Source organism: Mauremys mutica, unplaced genomic scaffold (assembly GCF_020497125.1).
Source record: "Mauremys mutica isolate MM-2020 ecotype Southern unplaced genomic scaffold, ASM2049712v1 Super-Scaffold_100167, whole genome shotgun sequence".
NCBI classification, from domain to species: Eukaryota; Metazoa; Chordata; order Testudines; family Geoemydidae; genus Mauremys; species Mauremys mutica.
In genome coordinates this window covers 743,366-762,212 of record NW_025423280.1, presented here as the reverse complement: position 1 = coordinate 762,212, position 18,847 = coordinate 743,366, and the positions used below count along the sequence as shown (strand labels likewise).

Below are 18,847 nucleotides of genomic sequence, written 5' to 3'. Positions count from 1 at the left end.
GGGATGGACGTGCCCGTTGCTGGGGCAGCCGGTTACGTCACTTCCAGTCCGAGGCGCTTCAGGAACTACACCTCCCAGCCTGCCCTGGGGCACTTCCAGCCTCTCGAGCTCAGGTAAGGGAGGGACCCGGGGTCACCCTGGCCCTCCGCGCAGAGATTCCCCCGCCGGCCCTGCGCCCCGCTGACGTCATTCCGGGAGTAGAGGCCTGCGGTGCCCTCAGCCCCCCTCCCGCCCTGGCGGCCAGTGTTGGCAGAAGCGGGACGGGGGCAGGGCCCTGCCTGCTGCATCTTCCCCCTGCCACCAGCCTTGCGCCCCCCCCCCGCTGCTGGGCGGCTGCGAGCAGGGATCCAGCCAGCAGCAGGACTCACCAGCACTGGACAATTTGCCTGTTTTTAAGAAAAAGCTGGGACACCTGTGGGCAGTGATGAGCTGCCAAAATCGTAACAACCGGTTCCCTATAAAAAGTTCTGATTTAAGGGGGGGAGGGGCAGGGGGAGATATACTCGTGGGGCTGCGGGCAAATTGCCCCACTTGCTCCCTTGGCAGCCCTAGGGCTTGCAGCCCCCTCCCCCCCTTACCTTGCCGGCAGCTCAAAGCAGCAGGACGACTCCGGAGCTCAGCTGAGCTGCCCAGCAGGTGCCGGTGTACACCGGCCAGAGAGAAGCGGCCCTTTGAAGGGGAAACCGCCGCTTCTCTCTGGCTGTGCGGCTGCCCCTGCTCCTGTTGAGTCCTCCGCCCATGTTTGCGGGGCCACATTCCGAAAGGGGCTGGGGGGGGGAAGATGGATAAGGGGTAGGGTCCTGGAAGGGGGCGGTCAGGGGCAGGGGGTCCTGGAAGGGGGTGGTCAGGGGGTGGGGGTGTGTGGATGGAGGGGGGTCGGTTGGGGACAAGGGGCAGAGGGGTTGGATGGGTTTGGAGGTTCTTAGGGGGGCAGTCAGGGGGCAGGAAGTGGGAGGGGGTGGATAAGGGGTGGGGGGCAGGCTGTTTGGCAGGGGGCACAGTCTTCCCTACCTGGCCCTCCATACTGTTTTGCAACCCCAATGTGGCCCTTGGGCCAAAAAGTTTGCCCACCCCTGGTCTATAAGGTGCCACAGGATTCTTTGCTGCTTCTGTAAGACAGAGTCCAGCCTTGGAATTGGTAGCAGCTAAGGAGTTAAAAGCTAGTGTCTGTGTTGATGTAAATTACCTGGCTGGCAGGGAAAAGAAAGACTTGCTAATAGCTGTTAGCACAGAGAGCCCACCCCATCAGCCCGTGACTTCTGTTAGGCAAAAGCAGATCCAATCCACTGTTGTTCTAACCAAGTTTTACCTTGAGTTTGTAAAGAGATTCAATCATGTTATTGAACATGACTTTGATAAACCATTTCTGTTATACACTGGTACGGCCTCTAGCCCAACACTAGCTGCAGTGAGACAGACCCAAGGAGGGGGAACTCTTGAGATGCAGTCAGCGATGTTTGTGTCATCCCTTCCTGCATCAATTTTGTGTTGGGGGTGTGACGTTATTGATGTAAACTGGGACCATATAGAACATGGTTTGCAACCCAGGTCCTGTATTGGCACCAAATCTTATATAAAGGCTGTCATATAAGGTGTCTAAGACCAGGTTATGGGTTGCTGGTTATGATTATGCTGTCTGTATGCATGTGTCATTTTGTAGTTGAAGTTATGAGTATTGGCTCTATAGTGTCTGTATTTTGTATTTGTGCTCTGCTTCTGGGTGACACCCGCAGACAAGTTGGTGTCAGCTCTGCCTAGCCTGCTTGATGGCCCATTAAGGACCATCAGCTACACAACTGACCCATGGAGAGGAGGCAGACACACCTTAACGTGTTCTACTTTGCTACAAGCTGATGCGAATAATAATAGGAGATTGTTACCAATCTCCTAGAATGGACCTTGAAAGGCCCTGCCTTCACTAGCAGGACCAATTTTTGCCCCAGATCCCTAAGTGGCCCCTTCAAGGATTAAACTCACAGCCCTGGGTTTAGCAGGCCAATGCTCAAACCACTGAGCTATCCCTCCCCCCAACTCTGAACACAGGACTGACTGACCCATCCCAGTGGGGGATGTTCCAGAGACTTGATTTAAACATGCAGTTTACTCCATCACTGCTACAAGCCTGAACTAAGGACTTTGCCGGACCACAAAATAACTGTTGGGGATGTGGAGATGCCTACAGTGATCCTCGGGGACCCAGCCTACCCGCTAATGCCCTGGCTCATGAAGCCCTACACTGGCGCCTTGGACAATGACAAGGAACTCTTCAACTACCGGCTGAGCAAGTGTAGAATGGTGGTGCAGTGTGCTTTCGGACGTCTCAAGGGGAGATGGCGGAGCTTACTGACTCGCTCGGATCTCAGCGAAACCAGTATCCCCATTGTTATTGCAGCTTGCCGTGTGCTCCACAATCTCTGTGAGAGCAAGGGGGAGACCTTTATGGCAGGATGGGAGGTTGAGGCAAATAGCCTGGCTGCTGATTATGCCCAGCCAGGCAGCCATGCGATTAGAAGAGCCCAGCGGGAAGTGCTGTGCATCCGAAAGGGAGGCTTTGAAAGCTAGGTTCCTCAGGGAACAGGGTAACCTGTGACTGTTAAGTTTGTTTACAGAGAAGCTGAACCTGCCTCCGTTTCTTTACCCAGTTAATGTTGACTATCCTCTGCAGTTACATACCCCGTTCACCCCCTTCCAACACACGTTTAAAAATAAAATACATGGAACTTTGTTAATTAACACCGTTTTCTTTATTACTGATTTCGCGGTAAAGGGTTGAAACTGGGATGCAGACTGTGGTGGGTAGGGTGTGTAGTGATGTAAAGACCGCTTTTAAACTCGAGGAATGACAGGCTCCTGCTCCTAGAGTGGTCCGCAGTGGCGGACTGGTTGTTTCAACGGAGCCTGCCACCTCTCCTTTTTGGGACTCTGTGTGGGGGGGCTATGTGACTTTGTGGCGGGGGAGGACGGTTACAGATCCCCTGCTGCGTGGCTCTGTGATCCAGGATAAGGACCGCTGCATAAGATCTCTAACCGCCCTCCCCCGCCACAAAGTCACATAGCCCCCCCCCCCCCAAAACAAAACATGAAAACCACCTCCCAGACTGACCAGGGTGCCTAGTGACTGCACTGTGTGTGTGTGACCTGCTGCTGAACCTGCCCCCGTGTCTGTACCCTGGTAAAGGTGACTGACCTGTCCAATTACCAACCCCCTTCCCCCCTTGAAACACAGTCTCCTCTAAAAGAACAGGATGGAAACAGTAATTAACAGAAAAGTATTTTTTATTATCAACTAGACAGTTAGGGGATGAAACTGGGATGGGGGCTTGGGTGAGGCGGGAAGGAAAGGACTTATCAAAATTTTGGGAATGAGAGCCTTCCTGTAATTGAGCACTCTGCAGGGGTGGAGTGACAGTTTTCACGGCCCCTGCCGCCCCTCCTTCTTGGTACTTTGGGTGAGGGGGGTATGGGACTTTGTGGCGGGGGAGGGCAGTTAGACATAGACTGCAGTGGGGCTCTGTCCTCCTGCCTCCGGACCTCCACAAGGTGCCGGAGCGTGTCCGTCTGCTCCCTCATTAGTCCAAGCAGCGTTTGAGTTGCCTGCTGGTCTTCCTGCCGCCACCTCTCCTCCCGTTCGCTGTGTGAGCGCTGGTACTGCAACATGTTCTCCCTCCACTGGGTCTGCTGGGCCGCCTTGGCTCGGGAGCAGCCCATAAGTTCCGAGAACATCTCGTCCCGTGTCCTTTTCTTTCGCCGCCTAATCTGCGCCAGCCTCTGTGAGGGGGATGCCGGGGTAGGTCGGGAGACAGTCGCAGCTGTGTGATGGGAAAAAGGGAGTGAATTCCTTACAAAGATACATTTTTGCGAACAATGAACATAGTCTAGTCTGTCTCTGCGAACAAGACCATGCACAGCACCTATCTCATGCGCACTCAGGACAAGTTTGAATTTTCGGCCTTCGCATTCTGTAGGAATGTTACACTTCTCAAGCACTAAGGAGGTTGGAAAACCGCCCCCGGATTTAGAGCGGCTGAAGTGGTTCCCACACTCGATCAGGAGACACATAGATTAAGCGCCGACCAGGTGCATACCACTGGAGTATGCAGTGCATAAGGCACCAATCAGGGGAGGGGGCGAAGTAGTTGGATTATGTTAGCACATGCGCATAATAGAATGATTTATGTAACCATTATAATAAAAGACGTGGAAAACCCCCGCTTGGGGCGCGCTCCACGGGAACAGACTGACGGACTTGGCTTCATTCATTGCTACATCTGGTGACCCCGACGTGATTCCCCCTGCTCACCGGCTGGAATAGCCTTCGATGCATCAACCCTCGCTGAATAGCCCCGTTTCGTGAGTATGGGGGGGAAATTGTCAGCTCAGCAGAAGGTTCATGCGAAAGAGCTGCAGGATATCATACAACAGACTGGCAGGCCAGTTTCCCTGGGTCAGTTAGAAAAGCTACTAATTGAAATCAATTGCCAATGTCCTTGGTACCCGGATCACGGGTCACTGTCAGTAGATGATTGGATAAAGATAGGGGCGACACTGCACGCGGAGCCTAGAGCCGCGGTGCAGTGGCTCCTGCTTTGGCAGCGATGTACAGAGGCTCTGGAAACAATCAGGGTTGGAGCGTCATCCAGGGCTATCCTTCTCGCCCCCGCGCCTTCGGCCCCCCCTCCTTACCCTCGGATCTTGCCCCCTAAGCCACCTGAGGCGGTACCCGAATGCCATGATGCATGTCCGGGTACGGATGGCTTTTCACAGCCGACTTCCCGGCTGTCCCCTTTTCAGGCAATGATACAGAGGGAGGAGGGAGAATTGAAAGGCGAGCAGATAGGAGAGTTATTGGCTGCGTTCCCAGTGACACATCGCCCAGGCAACGCAGCGGGGGAAGCTGAAGGGGAGATCACAGCCCTCCCCTATTCTGTTCTCCGAGAGGCGAGACGAGCGGTTACTGAGTCTGGATTGGAATCCACCTTTACCCGAGGCATGTTAGAAGGGATTGCAAATGGGTATAGCATGCTCACCCAAGATTGGAAGGATCCTTGTAGGATGCTTTTAAGCCCCGCGCAGTATGTTATTTGGGATAGTGAATTTCAACAGGAAGCATTACAACAGAGGCAGGCATTGGGGGGGGCCTATACTCCCGAGCAATTGTATGGAGCAGGACAGTTCGCCGCTATACGAGAGCAGGTAGATAATCCTGATGCCCAGTGGGAATTAATGAGGAAACTCGCTTATCGGTATCCTCCTTGAGGGACTGGTAGATACTGGAGCTGACGTTACAGTCATCTCCGCTTGGCAGTGGCCATTCACCTGGGACAAATCCTAAGTGCCAGCCATTTGGGGAGTGGGCGGATTGCAGGCTGCTCAACAAAGCACCCGATGGATTGCTATAACTCCGAGAGAAGGGGGAAAGGAGATTCTCCTTAAGCCCTATATCATGGGTATTGCTGTATCCCTATGGGGAAGAGACTTGTTAAGCAAATTTGGATTGCATCTTACCATTTATGATTGAGGCCAGTGCTGTTAGTGCCTGGCCAAGTTTTGCCGCTTTTGCTTGGGTGTAGTTAGGCCCCCCTTTCTTTTGGTTGTTCGCCAAGTTTTAGTAGCTAGTGGTGTTTTTGACTGAGGCCAGTGTTTTATTTTCAGCCTTTTTTAGTTAATTTATTTTGTTCACATTTTACCATTCATGACTGAGTTTACTGCCCTTTCCCTTGTGTGGCTAACCAGTACCCCTGTGTGGGTGGAACAGTGGCCACTGCCACAGGAGAAGGTTTTTGCATTGTATCACTTATGTGAGGAACAATACCAGGCGCGCCATGTGGAAAAATCCACTAGCCCCTGGAATTCGCCAGTCTTTGTTATCAAGTAAAAATTTGGTAAATGGCGAATGCTCCATGATTTTAGAGCGATTAACGCCTGCATTTAACCCATGGGACCCCTGCAGTGTGGAACCCCAAATCCCAATTTTATCCCATATGGTTATTGGCTTAGGATAATAGATTTTAAAGATTGTTTTTTTATAATCCCTTTTTGTTTTAAAGATAGGGAGCTTATTTTCCCCGGGGAGGTGGTGGTGGTTTTTATTTAATTTTTTGGACCCCTGCCCCCGGGCACGATGGGGCTAATCCTCCCTCGTTCCCATGCCGGGAAATATGGCATTTAGATAGTCCCCGGGGTAATAGATAGTGATTATATGGGAAGTATTTATGTTTAAAATAGGGCTCTTATGCCAAAACAGTTGCTCCAAGGGGACTCCTGGGCCCAGATGGTGATCCTTCCCTTTTTGACTAACACATTCCGTTAGTGCCTGGCCGAGTTTTGCAGCTCTCATAGTTTTTGGGCCCAGCCAAGCCCCCCTTTCTCTTGGCTGTCCGCCAAGTTTCAGTTGCAAGCGGTGTCCTTGACTGGCCAGTGGTTTTTTTTTCTTTAACTTTTTCAGTTAACTCATTCTGTTCTTTTTGGATCCCATTGATAGTCGTGCATTTTTTTATTAAAACGCTAAATTTTTAGTGAAGCGTTTTAAGATCCCCCTAATCCAAGCCCAACATATTGTTTGAACCTGTAATTATTATGCAAGTCTTCATCATTACCCCGAACTGGGTGTTAATCCCCGCGGTCTTCAATTCAAATAAATTTGGCAAATGGATGTTACGCTTTATCCCCCTTTTTTTTTCCTGGAAAAATGTACATGTTACCATTGATACCTACTCTCATTATATTTGGGCCACCCCCCAACGTGGCGAACAGGCCAAACATGTGATTCATCATGTTCTTGCTGCGGTGGCCATTATGGGCCGCCCCCGACAGATAAACACCGATAATGGCCACGCCTACATTTCTCACAGATTTGCGGATTTTTGCACGCAGTGGCAAATTAATCACGTTTTTGGCTTTCCGTATAATTCCACAGGTCAAGCCATTGTGGAATGCACCAATAGTACACTTAAAGAGTACCAAAAAAAGCAAAATAAAACAGTGGGGGATGATGGGCCAACCCTGGGCACCAAGCAAAATCAATTAGCGATAGTATTGTTTACCCTAAATACTTTAAATGCCTTTCAGAATTTTACAGCCACTGAACGACATTTTAAGACGGAAACCCCGCTCCCACGCCCATCTGTCAAATATAGGCAGAGCCCAGACCCTAATTGGTATGGCCCCATTCCATTGATAACCTGGGGACGAGGGCATGCCGCTGTGCTTACTCCCAGAGGTCCGTTGTGGGTCCCTGCCAAGAATGTGCAACCGTGGCACATTGACGTGGCATCAAAGCCTCAAGAACCCGATATCCAACTTCAATCTGACCCTAACCGAGATCTTTCCAGTGTGCCGAGCCACAAAGACGGCACCAAAGGTTACCTGGGGGCAGGTGAAACGACTGGCGCAGCAGGCTCAGCAAACGCTGGAGAATAACAAGGCCAAGCCTACCCCCGAGAATTTTACTGTTGCTATCTTTGCTTGTTTGATTGCTAATTCTTTTACCATATTGGTGTGTTGTTTTTGTGTGTTACAGGCTAGGGCCGAACCCGAATTGCATAGCCGCATGTGTTATAATATATGGGCTTGACTTGTGATCCTTGCCAATCAATCCTCCTTTTGTTTACAGCAGGCCCCTGAGATGCATGGCCTGTTGGGCACCTGCCTGGTCCCAGTATGTAAGGCGCCGGGCAGTGCTGCACATGCAACAGGGATGTTTAATTTTATAAATGTTACCGAGATTCAATATTCTTCAATGAGCCTATGGGGCCAGGCCACTTATGTGAAACCCGCAAGTGCCTTGTCCCTTTTTACCCCATGAGTAGCCAATCACCAATAGCTTAGTCCAGACAATCCGCCGGGGGAAGGGGGCTCGCAAGCCTGTGTTTGTAGCAGTTCTTGGTGCATGTCGTGGCAATGTGCAAAGTTCCCTTGTCGCATCTGCTGCTGAGATGGAATCGGGGGAATCGGCCAAAAGCCGGCCCTGGGCATGGGAACCCCTGCAGTCGAAGAGAGGGAAGGCTGGGGGAGAGTCCACCCCCAGCAGATTCAGAAGAGGTCAGAGGGCTGTGTGGTGCCATGAAAGTTAGTCTGGAAGAGGGCGAAGCTTGTAAATCCCAGACCACTCTCATTTGCTTTTCTTTATTAACAAACACATAGCCAAAAACTAAACCCATTACTGTCCACGTGTTTTACCCCCTCACAGTTCTAGCTGGTATATGGGTTTGCCAGTAGGTGGCAGTATGCTTGTCATAGGGCATTGCCTTTTGGAAAGGGTTAATTGAAGGGGTCCTTTTGCAGGCAGCTGATGATAAAGCAGACAGTGGTATATAACTAAAGGGCATCCTATCCTGGGCACATTTTTACTTAACAGATGCTGGATGAACTTGAGTGTTGTTTTTTTTTAAACTTCTCCCATGCCAAAGCCTACAGTGTGGGTTTATCTCAAAATTCATTCATGTGGCCAAATAAAATGCAGCTAATGCAGAATGTATTTGTGCAAATAGTGCATTGCCAAGACAGGAAAAATGTTTTTAGTGTAAAATAATCCTGCCCCTGTACATGGCTTTTAAATGGCTGGGCAGTCTAATAATTTAGCAGGGAAATGTTTGACTTTGGGCTTTTGGATTAAGACACGGAGAAAAATCCAGAATGCTAAAAAAATCCTCTCATGTAGAAAACCCACCTGTAATTGCAAAGAAGCCCCGTTCAGTTCTAAGCACAGTTTCTCAAATGTAAATGAGTGGATCCATATGACCATCATCCTAAACTTGATGACAAGTCTTCTGTTTCAATGTCTCTTTAATGGCTGTGACTGGACAGCTTTCTGTGAGGCAGCACTTCCTCCCAAGAGGAGCTGTCTTCTTGGCAGTAGCCCAGAGCACCGTCTTACTGAGACTCTCACGCTGGAACAGCTTCACATTCCGCATCAGAACAAATCCAGCAACTGTTTACTTTTCTGGCTCCTTTTTGATCAAGCAAGGGAAGAGTTGTGACATTGTGTGTGCGCGTGTTTGTGCACGCGCCCACGCATGTGTGTTCTGTGCCCCAGTTTGATGGTTAAAGTATAAAATTAGGGCATTTTCTCTAATACTGTTTCCTCTAGTGTGTTTATTTGGGTTGCACCTTCATGTGTCCTCCTATTGTACAGCTTGAAAGTGCAGAAAACTGTCTGGTTTAGGGTTCTAAAATTAATTTTGCAAAGATCCCCACTTATTGTGTCTGGGTGTGAGTGTATGCACTATCTATCTCCATCTATCTGTAGATAGTACATGCCACCTATTTTTATCCTCAGTTACTGCATTTTTGCTTTTAGTGCATACCTTGAACACTAAAAAACCTATGGATTGCCATTTGTCCTGAGAATCCACACAGATATGTTACTAGTTTTTAAATGTCAAGGTACTGTATGAATATTTTTTGTCGAGAACAACTTACTTTCTTTATCTTATATTTTGTATTTCTAAAGATGAGGAAGAGGATGAAGTGGAAGACATTGAGGTTCTGGCAGAGGAGAAAAGACACTCTTCCTCCAAGAAGACTGTTATGACTATTATTCTAAAGCATTGCACCCCGATTCACCAGCATTATTACTACGCTGCCACTTCCCCATACATTGAAAGTGAAGATGCCCTGCCGCAGGAAAAGCTAAAACATGAGGTGCCCCATGTCACAGATCCCATGATCCAACCAGAGTCTAAGATCCGAGGGGTAGCCATGTTAGTCTGGTTCTGTAGAAGCAGCAGAGAATCCTGTGGCACCTTATAGACTAACAGACGTTTTGCAGCATGAGCTTTCGTGGGTGAATACCCACTTGCATCCGAAGAAGTGGTTATTCACCCACGAAAGCTCATGCTGCAAAACGTCTGTTAGTCTATAAGGTGCCACAGGATTCTTTGCTGCTTCTACAGAGTCTAAGAGTTCAAGTCCTCAAAATGTAGGGTTAGCAAACGTCTACGCCTCAATTGTCTGGAACGTCAGCGGAATAAGGATCTGCGCTCTAGTTTCCTCACGTTAAGGGATCATGTACCTGAACTGGTTAAAAATGAGAAAGTTGCAAAAATACTCATCTTGAATAAAGCCACTGATTATATCCATTCCCTTCAGGCAGAGGAACACAAGTTATTGCTAGAAAAGGAAAAATTGCAAGTCAGACAACAGCAGTTGCTAATGGAAATAGAACACATGGAGACGTGTTAACTTTTTTTTTACCTGACCTGGACGGTCACTGCCACTTTGCACATTTTTGATTCTTTAAAAAAAATGGTGTTTTCTGATGTTAATGTTGTTTTCCTTTCGATCCAATCCTTGAACTAGCTGACGAACTGTATTATCCGGGTAGAGAGTACATGGATGTTTTTGCAAGGAGTTCAACAGACTGCCAAACAACGATGCACTGCCCTCGTATTGCTTAAGAACTATAGATGTTCTTTAAAAGTTGTGAGCATTTGGAGCTACTGATGGCACCTAGTTGACTTTAAAAACATTGATTCCTAATTTTGAATGGTGCTTATGTTCTACCAGATGTAACTTCAGGGGTTACCATTTGTACTTCTGTGGGCATTTTCTGTAAACACGATGTACACACTTGCCTTTTGTACATGTCTTGGATTATGAGAGGTGGAGAAGTTCATACCTAAGTTCGGTAATACCTCAATGTTTGAGGAGCATGTTTTTTGTATACAAATATATTGTTAATCTCTGTTATACAGGCAGGGTAAGAATTAGTACAGTATGTACTTTAGTATGATGCTGAGACAACTACATTTGATACTTATATTTTCATGTGAAAATGAGTTCTGAAAGTTGGCCGTGGATATTACTGTATCTCTTTTTTGAACTAAGAAAACTTTTGTAAAGGAATTTACTAAATATGCCTTTTCTTAGACTGTTTCTTCCAGTTGATGTATTTGTTAATGTTTGGTGCATAGAACTGGGTAACCGCAAAGTTCCATTTTTAATTTCTTCCAAGGATGTACATTTAGTGTGTTTCTTATAACATTTTGAAATACCTTGTGTTTATGAAAATAAATAGCAGTTACATGATGTGCTCTTCAATATTTATTTTTCAACTTAGTTATTCTTTTTTATTATAAATGCTATTACTTTAATGGTGCCCATGAGACATAAAGACACGATTCCAGCTCCTATGCATTTACAATCACAGGATAGAGCTTATATTACAGGAGGGATGAAATGCCAGCGAATTACCATTTCTCGTAACAAAGTAATTGTAATGGGAACAATTGTAATGTACTCCTGTCAATCCACATTCAGCGCTCTCCTTTGATACAGTGATCTTTCTAGGGCAATGGTTTTCCACCTATGGTCCGTGGACCCCTGGGGTCTGCAGACTATGTCTAAGATTTCCAAAGAGGTCTGCACCTCCATTTAAAACTTTGTAGGGGTCTGCAAATGAAAAAAGGTTGAAAACCACTGCTGTATGGGCCTTATGCAAAGCCCATTAGGACTCTCGTTGACTTCAGCAGGGTTTGGGTCAGTCACTGAATGCACAGCACTCTCAGGGCTAGGATGCATTGCTGATTTCCACCAGCTGGTGATCTGGCTCCCATACCTGAGGTATCATCATGAGAGCAGAATATTAGTGGAAATAATTGCCCTAGGAAGGAAAGAGAAGTGTTTGTGTGGTGAACCAGGATCTTAGGAGCTGAGTCTTACTCTTGAATTCTGTTCTTTCTTAATGTATCAAAGGACATAACCCAAAGGTTGGTCACCATTTGTTAGGAGAGTCGGTATAACCCCCTTGCTCATTCCCCATATTTTGAGAAGGATTCATAGCAACAGTTTCCCCTTCAAAACCTGAAGCTGCCTGTATCTATTGGGTTTCTGGGAAACTGGCCGAGCGGAATTCCGCCCAATGCTAAAGGACCCCCCCCCCAGCCTAAGGGGAGGATCTACGGGACCTCAGAAACCCACTAATTTCGGGGGACAACTAGTAAAAGAACAGGGACAGGAGTGCAGTCAAAGGGTCATAAGAAGGGAGCCTGATGGGGACACCGAGCAGAGAACCCCGGACAGCGCCCACTGCTCCTCGAAGGCGTCAAGGGAACCAGTGGATGCCGCCCAGAGGAACTCCGCCCGGATACATGAACAGACTAAGGACCGGAAACAAGCCCCACAGTCACAGGAGTCTCCATTGGCCAACCGCCTCTCCCTGGTCACGTAGATGGCCATTAGCGGAGTGGTTACCTGATCCAGCCCTGACAAGGTAGAAGCCATCCCTGGGAGAGGCCTAGGGGCTAGGAGAAAAAGCTCAAGCTGATTGGGGAAGGAGCCATACCTGGGCCATGCCCCAATCAGGGCAGCTGGGCCTTATACGAAGGCCAGGGCAGCCAGAAGCAGAGCAGAGTCTCTCCTCTAGCTGTGGAGGGAGACTGGCCTGGCTGCAGGGGAATAAGAGGGTACCTGGGAGTGAAGCAGGGCTGGGGAAGAGCCAGAGGAGCAGGGGTGCTCCAGTCTGGTGACTCCCCAAGCTGCAGGGCCTGGTTCCAGGCCCATAGAGGTACTGGGTGGTAGAAGAAGGCAGCAGGTCAAACTGCCTTGCCAGTGATGAGTGGCTTTTCTACTGCAGTCTGCCCCAGTGAGTGGGGGCTTGGTAAGGACTGGCAGTAGCCCAGACTGAGGTGAGGTGGGGGGAAGTGGGTGGGGGCTCCCTGGGGAAGGGAGACCCATAGAGATTGTTGGGGTATTGCCAGGGGGCAGCACCCCAGAGAAAATAGGCACCAGAGTCTGGGAGGGACATGGGGTGGCCAAGCTGTGGTGGATCACAGGCCTGCAGAGGGTGCTCCAGGCTGGGAGCTAATTCCCTGAGAGACCAGCAGGTGGTGCTGCAGGGGTGAGTCCACATGCTTACAAGGCCGCACGTTTGAAAAGGGGGAAAGAAGCACAATCTGTGGTTTCATATCAACATTTGAAACCTGTTTATCCATTTATTAGCCGCCCTGGCCAACCATTCACACAGGTGGAGATAGCCCTGGGTGACATGGGTGGCAAGTTTGTAGAAATTTTGGTGGTGCCCAGAACTCGCCCCCCAACTCCGCCCCCCCAAACTCCGCCCCCACCTGCCTAATGCTCTGGGAGGGGGCTCGGGAGTGGGAGGTCGGGTGCAGATGCTGGGCTGGGGATTAGGGTGCAGGAGGGGTGCAGGGTGCAGGCTTTGGGATGGAGTTTGGATGCTGGGTGCAGGCTCTAGGCTGGGGCAGGGGTGGGTGTGCAGGAGGGGGTGAAGGTGCAGGCTTTGGGACGGAGTTTGGGGTTGGGAAGGGTATGTGGGAAGTGGAAGGGGAGGGGGTGCACCTTGTGGGTAGGGTGTTTGGGGATAGGAGGGAATACAGGGGTGAGGGCTGTGGGGCTGAGGATGAGGGATTCATGATGCAGGAGGGGGCTCAGGACTGGGGCAGAGGATTAGGGTGCGGGGGGATGAGGGCTCTGGCTGGTGCTGAGGGGTTCATGATAAAGGAGGGGGCTCAAGGCTGGGGCAGAGGATTAGGGTGCGAGGGGATGAGGGTTCTGGCTGGGGATGAGGGGTTCATCCTGTGGGGAGAGGCTCAGGGCTGTGGCAGAGGATTAGGGTGCAGGGGGATGAGGGGTTCATGCTGCGCGGGGGGGCTCAGGGCTGGGGCTGAGGATTAGGGTGCGGGGGGATGAGGGGTTCATGCTGCGCGGGGGGGCTCAGGGCTGGGGCTGAGGATTAGGGTGCGGGGGGATGAGGGGTTCATGCTGCAAGGGGGGAGCTCAGGGCTCAGGGCTGAGGATTAGGGTGCAGGGGGATGAGGGGTTCATGCTGCGCGGGGGGGCCCAGGGCTGGGGCTGAGGATTAGGGTGCGGGAGAATGAGGGCTCTGGCTGGGGCTGAGGATTCGGGTGCGGGGGGATGAGGGGTTCATGCTGCACGGGGGGAGCTCAGGGCTCAGGGCTGAGGATTAGGGTGCAGGGGGATGAGGGGTTCATGCTGCACGGGGGGGCTCAGGGCTGGGGCAGAGGATTAGGGTGCGGGGGGATGAGGGGTTCATGCTGTGCAGGGGGGGCTCAGGGCTGGGGCAGAGGATTAAGGTGCAAGGGGATTGAGGGGTTTCATGCTGTGCGGGGGGGGGTCAGGGCTTGGGAGAGGTATAAGGTGCAAGGGGATGAGGGTTCTGGTTGGGGCTGGGGGATGAGGGGTTCATGATGCGGGGGGCTCAGGGCTGGTGCTGAGGATTAGGGTGTGGAGGGGATGAGGGCTCTGGCTGGGGCTGAGGATTAGGGTGCCGGGGGATGAGGGCTCTGGCTGGGGCTGAGGATTAGGGTGCGGGGGGATGAGGGCTCTGGCTGGGGCTGAGGATTAGGGTGCGGGGGATGAGGGCTCTGGCTGGGGCTGAGGATTAGGGTGCGGGGGGATGAGGGCTCTGGCTGGGGCTGAGGGTTTGGGGCGTTGGAGAGGCTCAGGGTAAGGGCAGCTGCCTTGCCCTTAGTGGCGGGCAGGCACTAGGACCCTGGGGCAGCAGACAGCCGTTCTGCCAGGAGCCGCTCTACTCCGGCAGCAGGAGCAGGCAGGGGAGAGGCGCGCGCTGCTTTTTGTCAGGCAGGGACGGGGCACGGCGGGGGGCGGGGGACACGCGGCGGGGGCTGGGACCTGCTCCAGGCAGAGACGTGATGGGACAGGCGGGGGGGGGGAGACCTGCGGGGGCCGGGGCCGGGGCCCCATCCAGGCAGGGCCAGGGGAGAGACCCAGCTCCAAATATTGCTGGAGCAGGGCACCCGGCCCTGAATATTCCTCGAGCCCAGGCACCGCAGGTCTATATAACCTGCCGCCCATGCTGGGTGATGCTTCTTTAACAGGAGAATGGATGGCATGGAAGAGCCAAAATTAAGACATTTCGGTGCCCCGTGACTTGCACATAATGGCCAACAGAAACCCACCGCAGAGGCGAATACATCTCAGCATTGGGGGGAGCAACCCCTCACAGAGACCATTCGTCATGCGGGTTTGGGATACTGCTGGTGAACATAGCGAGGGGCTAATACAGCAGGGTGGGGATTCTCAGCCACTCTGGGCACTGCCTGGGCAGAAAGGAGCCAGTCACAGCTGGGAGACACCTCCCCCCCCACAAAAGGGGGAAGCCTCTGGCTTTGTGTATTAAATATGGGGCAAGTCATTTTCTTCAGCAAACATTTTAATGGAGATAAAGAAATGAGCATCAAATGAGACGAGAAAGTTGACCATTTAAACCCCTGTAACCGCCAAGATGGAGAATGGCTCAAGGCAACACATTCCCTCCAAAAGAGGAGAACTTGCTGCAACTAAACGGGAACGTCTCAAAACTCCCAATGCTTTTTAACAGACATTTGATAATTACTCAGAAAAAGGCAAAATCTGACAGCTGATATCAATGTTCAGTCTTTAAAGAGAGAGAAGGGTGGAAATCTGGAGAATTTTGGATCAATTTTCACAAATAAGAGAAGAAAATGGAACAATGTGTGGGACTTTATATCGATAGTCAATAGTAGGTAGAGGTTACATTTGAGTGACTTAGGGTAGGTCTATACTTACCGCGTGGGTCGACGCGGTGAGTTCGACTTCTCGGAGTTCGAACTATCGCGTCTAATCAAGACGCGATAGTTCGAACTCCCCACGCGCTCCGGTCGACTCCGGAACTCCACCACCGCGAACGGCGGTGGCGGAGTCGACCTTGGAGCCACGGACTTCGTTCCTTGCGGCGTCTGGACGGGTGAGTAGCCCGAACTAAGGTACTTCGACTTCAGTTACGCTATTCGCGTAGCTGAAGTCGCGTACCTTAGTTCGACCCCCACCCCCCTTAGTGTAGACCAGGCCTTATATTGTTATTTGACAACTCAAGAGAAAAAGGGCAACATCTGCAAAGATTTTCTAACATATTCAAGAATTTGGAAAAGGTCAATCAGATTTTGTTAATATTTTATAATTAGAGAGAGAGGGGAAAAATCTCAGGGAATATTAAATAAGTAACAGATACCTAGAGAGGAAGTGGGGCAAAATTTTAGAATATTCTCCTGAAGAGCTCCATGTAGCTCAGAAATTTATGTCTCACCAACTGAGGTTGGTCCAAGAAAACATACCACCTCAACCACGTGTCTCTATAAATGCAAAGCAATGCACTATTGGAGGGGAAAAGTGATCATTTAACTATCAACTCAAGAAAGGGAGCTGCATGTTGCTGTAGCCAGCTCAGTGACAAACTGCACTCAGTGCGCGGCTGTCATCACAATGGGGCAAAATCTGAGGAAGAGACTACAAGAAGGGTCAATAATTGGAGAGAAACCTGACTGGATTTTAAGTATCAGGGGGTAGCCGTGTTAGTCTGTATCCACAAAAACAACAAGGAGTCTGGTGGCACCTTAAAGACTAACAGATTTATTTGGGCATAAGCTTTCGTGGGTAAAAAACCCACTTCTGCAGATGCCACCAGACTCCTTGCTGACTGGATTTTATGCCCCGTCGGTGACAATCACAGAGACACGAGGGAGAATTTTATATTTTATCACTATCGGAGACAGAAGTGACACTACAGCCGTGCCAATAAAAGGTGAGCAGTGTAGCCCCTCATTGTCAGCAGGAGAGAGCTCTCCCACCGACACAATAAATCCACCCCCAGCCAGAGGCAGCAGCATTGTGACAAAACCAACCCCCCGAATGACAAACGCTTTACTGAGGAAAAGCACAGGTGAGGACAGCGATCTGTCAGCCGGAGAGTTCCCCCAACAACAAAATAAATCCACCCCCAGCCAGAGGCGGTGGCCCTGGCTGACGGTGAGCTCTCCTCCCCCCACCGACAAAGCATTGTTCACACTAGCGTGTTTTGTCGGTAAAACGCTTATCGTTGGGGTGTGTGTATTGGGGGGGTTGTTTTTTCACACCCCTGAAACAGGAAAGTTTTACCCACAAAAGTGCCGCGCGGACAAGGCGGAGAGGATTTCGTATCCCCCGCCCCGCGGCACGTGGAGACCCCCCGCCCCGCCCCCAGCTCCGGCGGATTCCCCGCCCAGAGACACGAAGGGGAACCCCCTGAGTCCCGCCCCTCTCCTGCTGCCCCCGGGGCTGAGCCTGGCCGAGCCGGGGGCAGCGGCTCCATCACTAGCCAGGCCCCTGCTCCAGCCCCCGCGCGTCCCGTTTCCCACCCGGGAGTAGATCCCCCCACCAGGGGCTGCGGCCGCCAATCAGAGAGCGTGAAAGGGAAAGAACTACGCTTCCCAGCATGCCCCGGGAGAGGGAGGGCGGGCAGACAGGGTTTCTTCCGCTTCCTGCGGGATGGACGTGCCCGTTGCTGGGGCAGCCGGTTACGTCACTTCCAGTCCGAGGCGCTTCAGGAACTACACCTCCCAGCCTGCCCTGGGGCACTTCCAGCCTCTCGAGCTCAGGTAAGGGAGGGACCCGGGGTCACCCTGGCCCTCCGCGCAGAGATTCCCCCGCCGGCCCTGCGCCCCGCTGACGTCATTCCGGGAGTAGAGGCCTGCGGTGCCCTCAGCCCCCCTCCCGCCCTGGCGGCCAGTGTTGGCAGAAGCGGGACGGGGGCAGGGCCCTGCCTGCTGCATCTTCCCCCTGCCACCAGCCTTGCGCCCCCCCCCCGCTGCTGGGCGGCTGCGAGCAGGGATCCAGCCAGCAGCAGGACTCACCAGCACTGGACAATTTGCCTGTTTTTAAGAAAAAGCTGGGACACCTGTGGGCAGTGATGAGCTGCCAAAATCGTAACAACCGGTTCCCTATAAAAAGTTCTGATTTAAGGGGGGGAGGGGCAGGGGGAGATATACTCGTGGGGCTGCGGGCAAATTGCCCCACTTGCTCCCTTGGCAGCCCTAGGGCTTGCAGCCCCTCCCCCCCTTACCTTGCCGGCAGCTCAAAGCAGCAGGACGACTCCGGAGCTCAGCTGAGCTGCCCAGCAGGTGCCGGTGTACACCGGCCAGAGAGAAGCGGCCCTTTGAAGGGGAAACCGCCGCTTCTCTCTGGCTGTGCGGCTGCCCCTGCTCCTGTTGAGTCCTCCGCCCATGTTTGCGGGGCCACATTCCGAAAGGGGCTGGGGGGGGGGAAGATGGATAAGGGGTAGGGTCCTGGAAGGGGGCGGTCAGGGGCAGGGGGTCCTGGAGGGGGGGGGGCAGGGGGGGGGTGGGTGGATGGAGGGGGGTCGGTTGGGGACAAGGGGCAGAGGGGTTGGATGGGTTTGGAGGTTCTTAGGGGGGCAGTCAGGGGGCAGGAAGTGGGAGGGGGTGGATAAGGGGTGGGGGGCAGGCTGTTTGGCAGGGGGCACAGTCTTCCCTACCTGGCCCTCCATACTGTTTTGCAACCCCAATGTGGCCCTTGGGCCAAAAAGTTTGCCCACCCCTGGTCTATAAGGTGCCACAGGATTCTTTGCTGCTTCTGTAAGACAGAGTCCAGCCTTGGAATTGGTAGCAGCTAAGGAGTTAAAAGCTAGTGTCTGTGTTGATGTAAATTACCTGGCTGGCAGGGAAAAGAAAGACTTGCTAATAGCTGTTAGCACAGAGAGCCCACCCCATCAGCCCGTGACTTCTGTTAGGCAAAAGCAGATCCAATCCACTGTTGTTCTAACCAAGTTTTACCTTGAGTTTGTAAAGAGATTCAATCATGTTATTGAACATGACTTTGATAAACCATTTCTGTTATACACTGGTACGGCCTCTAGCCCAACACTAGCTGCAGTGAGACAGACCCAAGGAGGGGGAACTCTTGAGATGCAGTCAGCGATGTTTGTGTCATCCCTTCCTGCATCAATTTTGTGTTGGGGGTGTGACGTTATTGATGTAAACTGGGACCATATAGAACATGGTTTGCAACCCAGGTCCTGTATTGGCACCAAATCTTATATAAAGGCTGTCAT

The 18,847-nt window shown here is 51.6% G+C and overlaps 1 protein-coding gene across 1 annotated transcript; it reads left to right on the top strand.

Moving 5' to 3' along the window:
- The first annotated feature begins 4,356 nt into the window (after positions 1-4,356).
- On the top strand, positions 4,357-10,182 carry LOC123359714 (N-myc proto-oncogene protein-like). Its single transcript, XM_045001131.1, has 3 exons — positions 4,357-4,444; positions 9,452-9,693; positions 9,904-10,182. The coding sequence occupies exons 1-3, from the start codon at positions 4,357-4,359 to the stop codon at positions 10,180-10,182; spliced, it is 609 nt and encodes a 202-aa protein (XP_044857066.1).
- Positions 10,183-18,847: the final 8,665 nt, after the last annotated feature.

What these genes read in the sequence shown, in the direction of transcription:
- LOC123359714 (XM_045001131.1), top strand. Translation starts at nt 4,357, where the DNA reads ATGGGGGGGAAATTGTCAGCTCAGCAGAAGGTTCATGCGAAAGAGCTG. An exon ending in TGGCAGGCCAGTTTCCCTGG is followed by an intron (nt 4,445 to 9,451) that starts GTCAGTTAGAAA and finishes GTATTTCTAAAG; the next exon opens with ATGAGGAAGAGGATGAAGTG. An exon ending in CAGAGTCTAAGATCCGAGGG is followed by an intron (nt 9,694 to 9,903) that starts GTAGCCATGTTA and finishes AGAGTCTAAGAG; the next exon opens with TTCAAGTCCTCAAAATGTAG.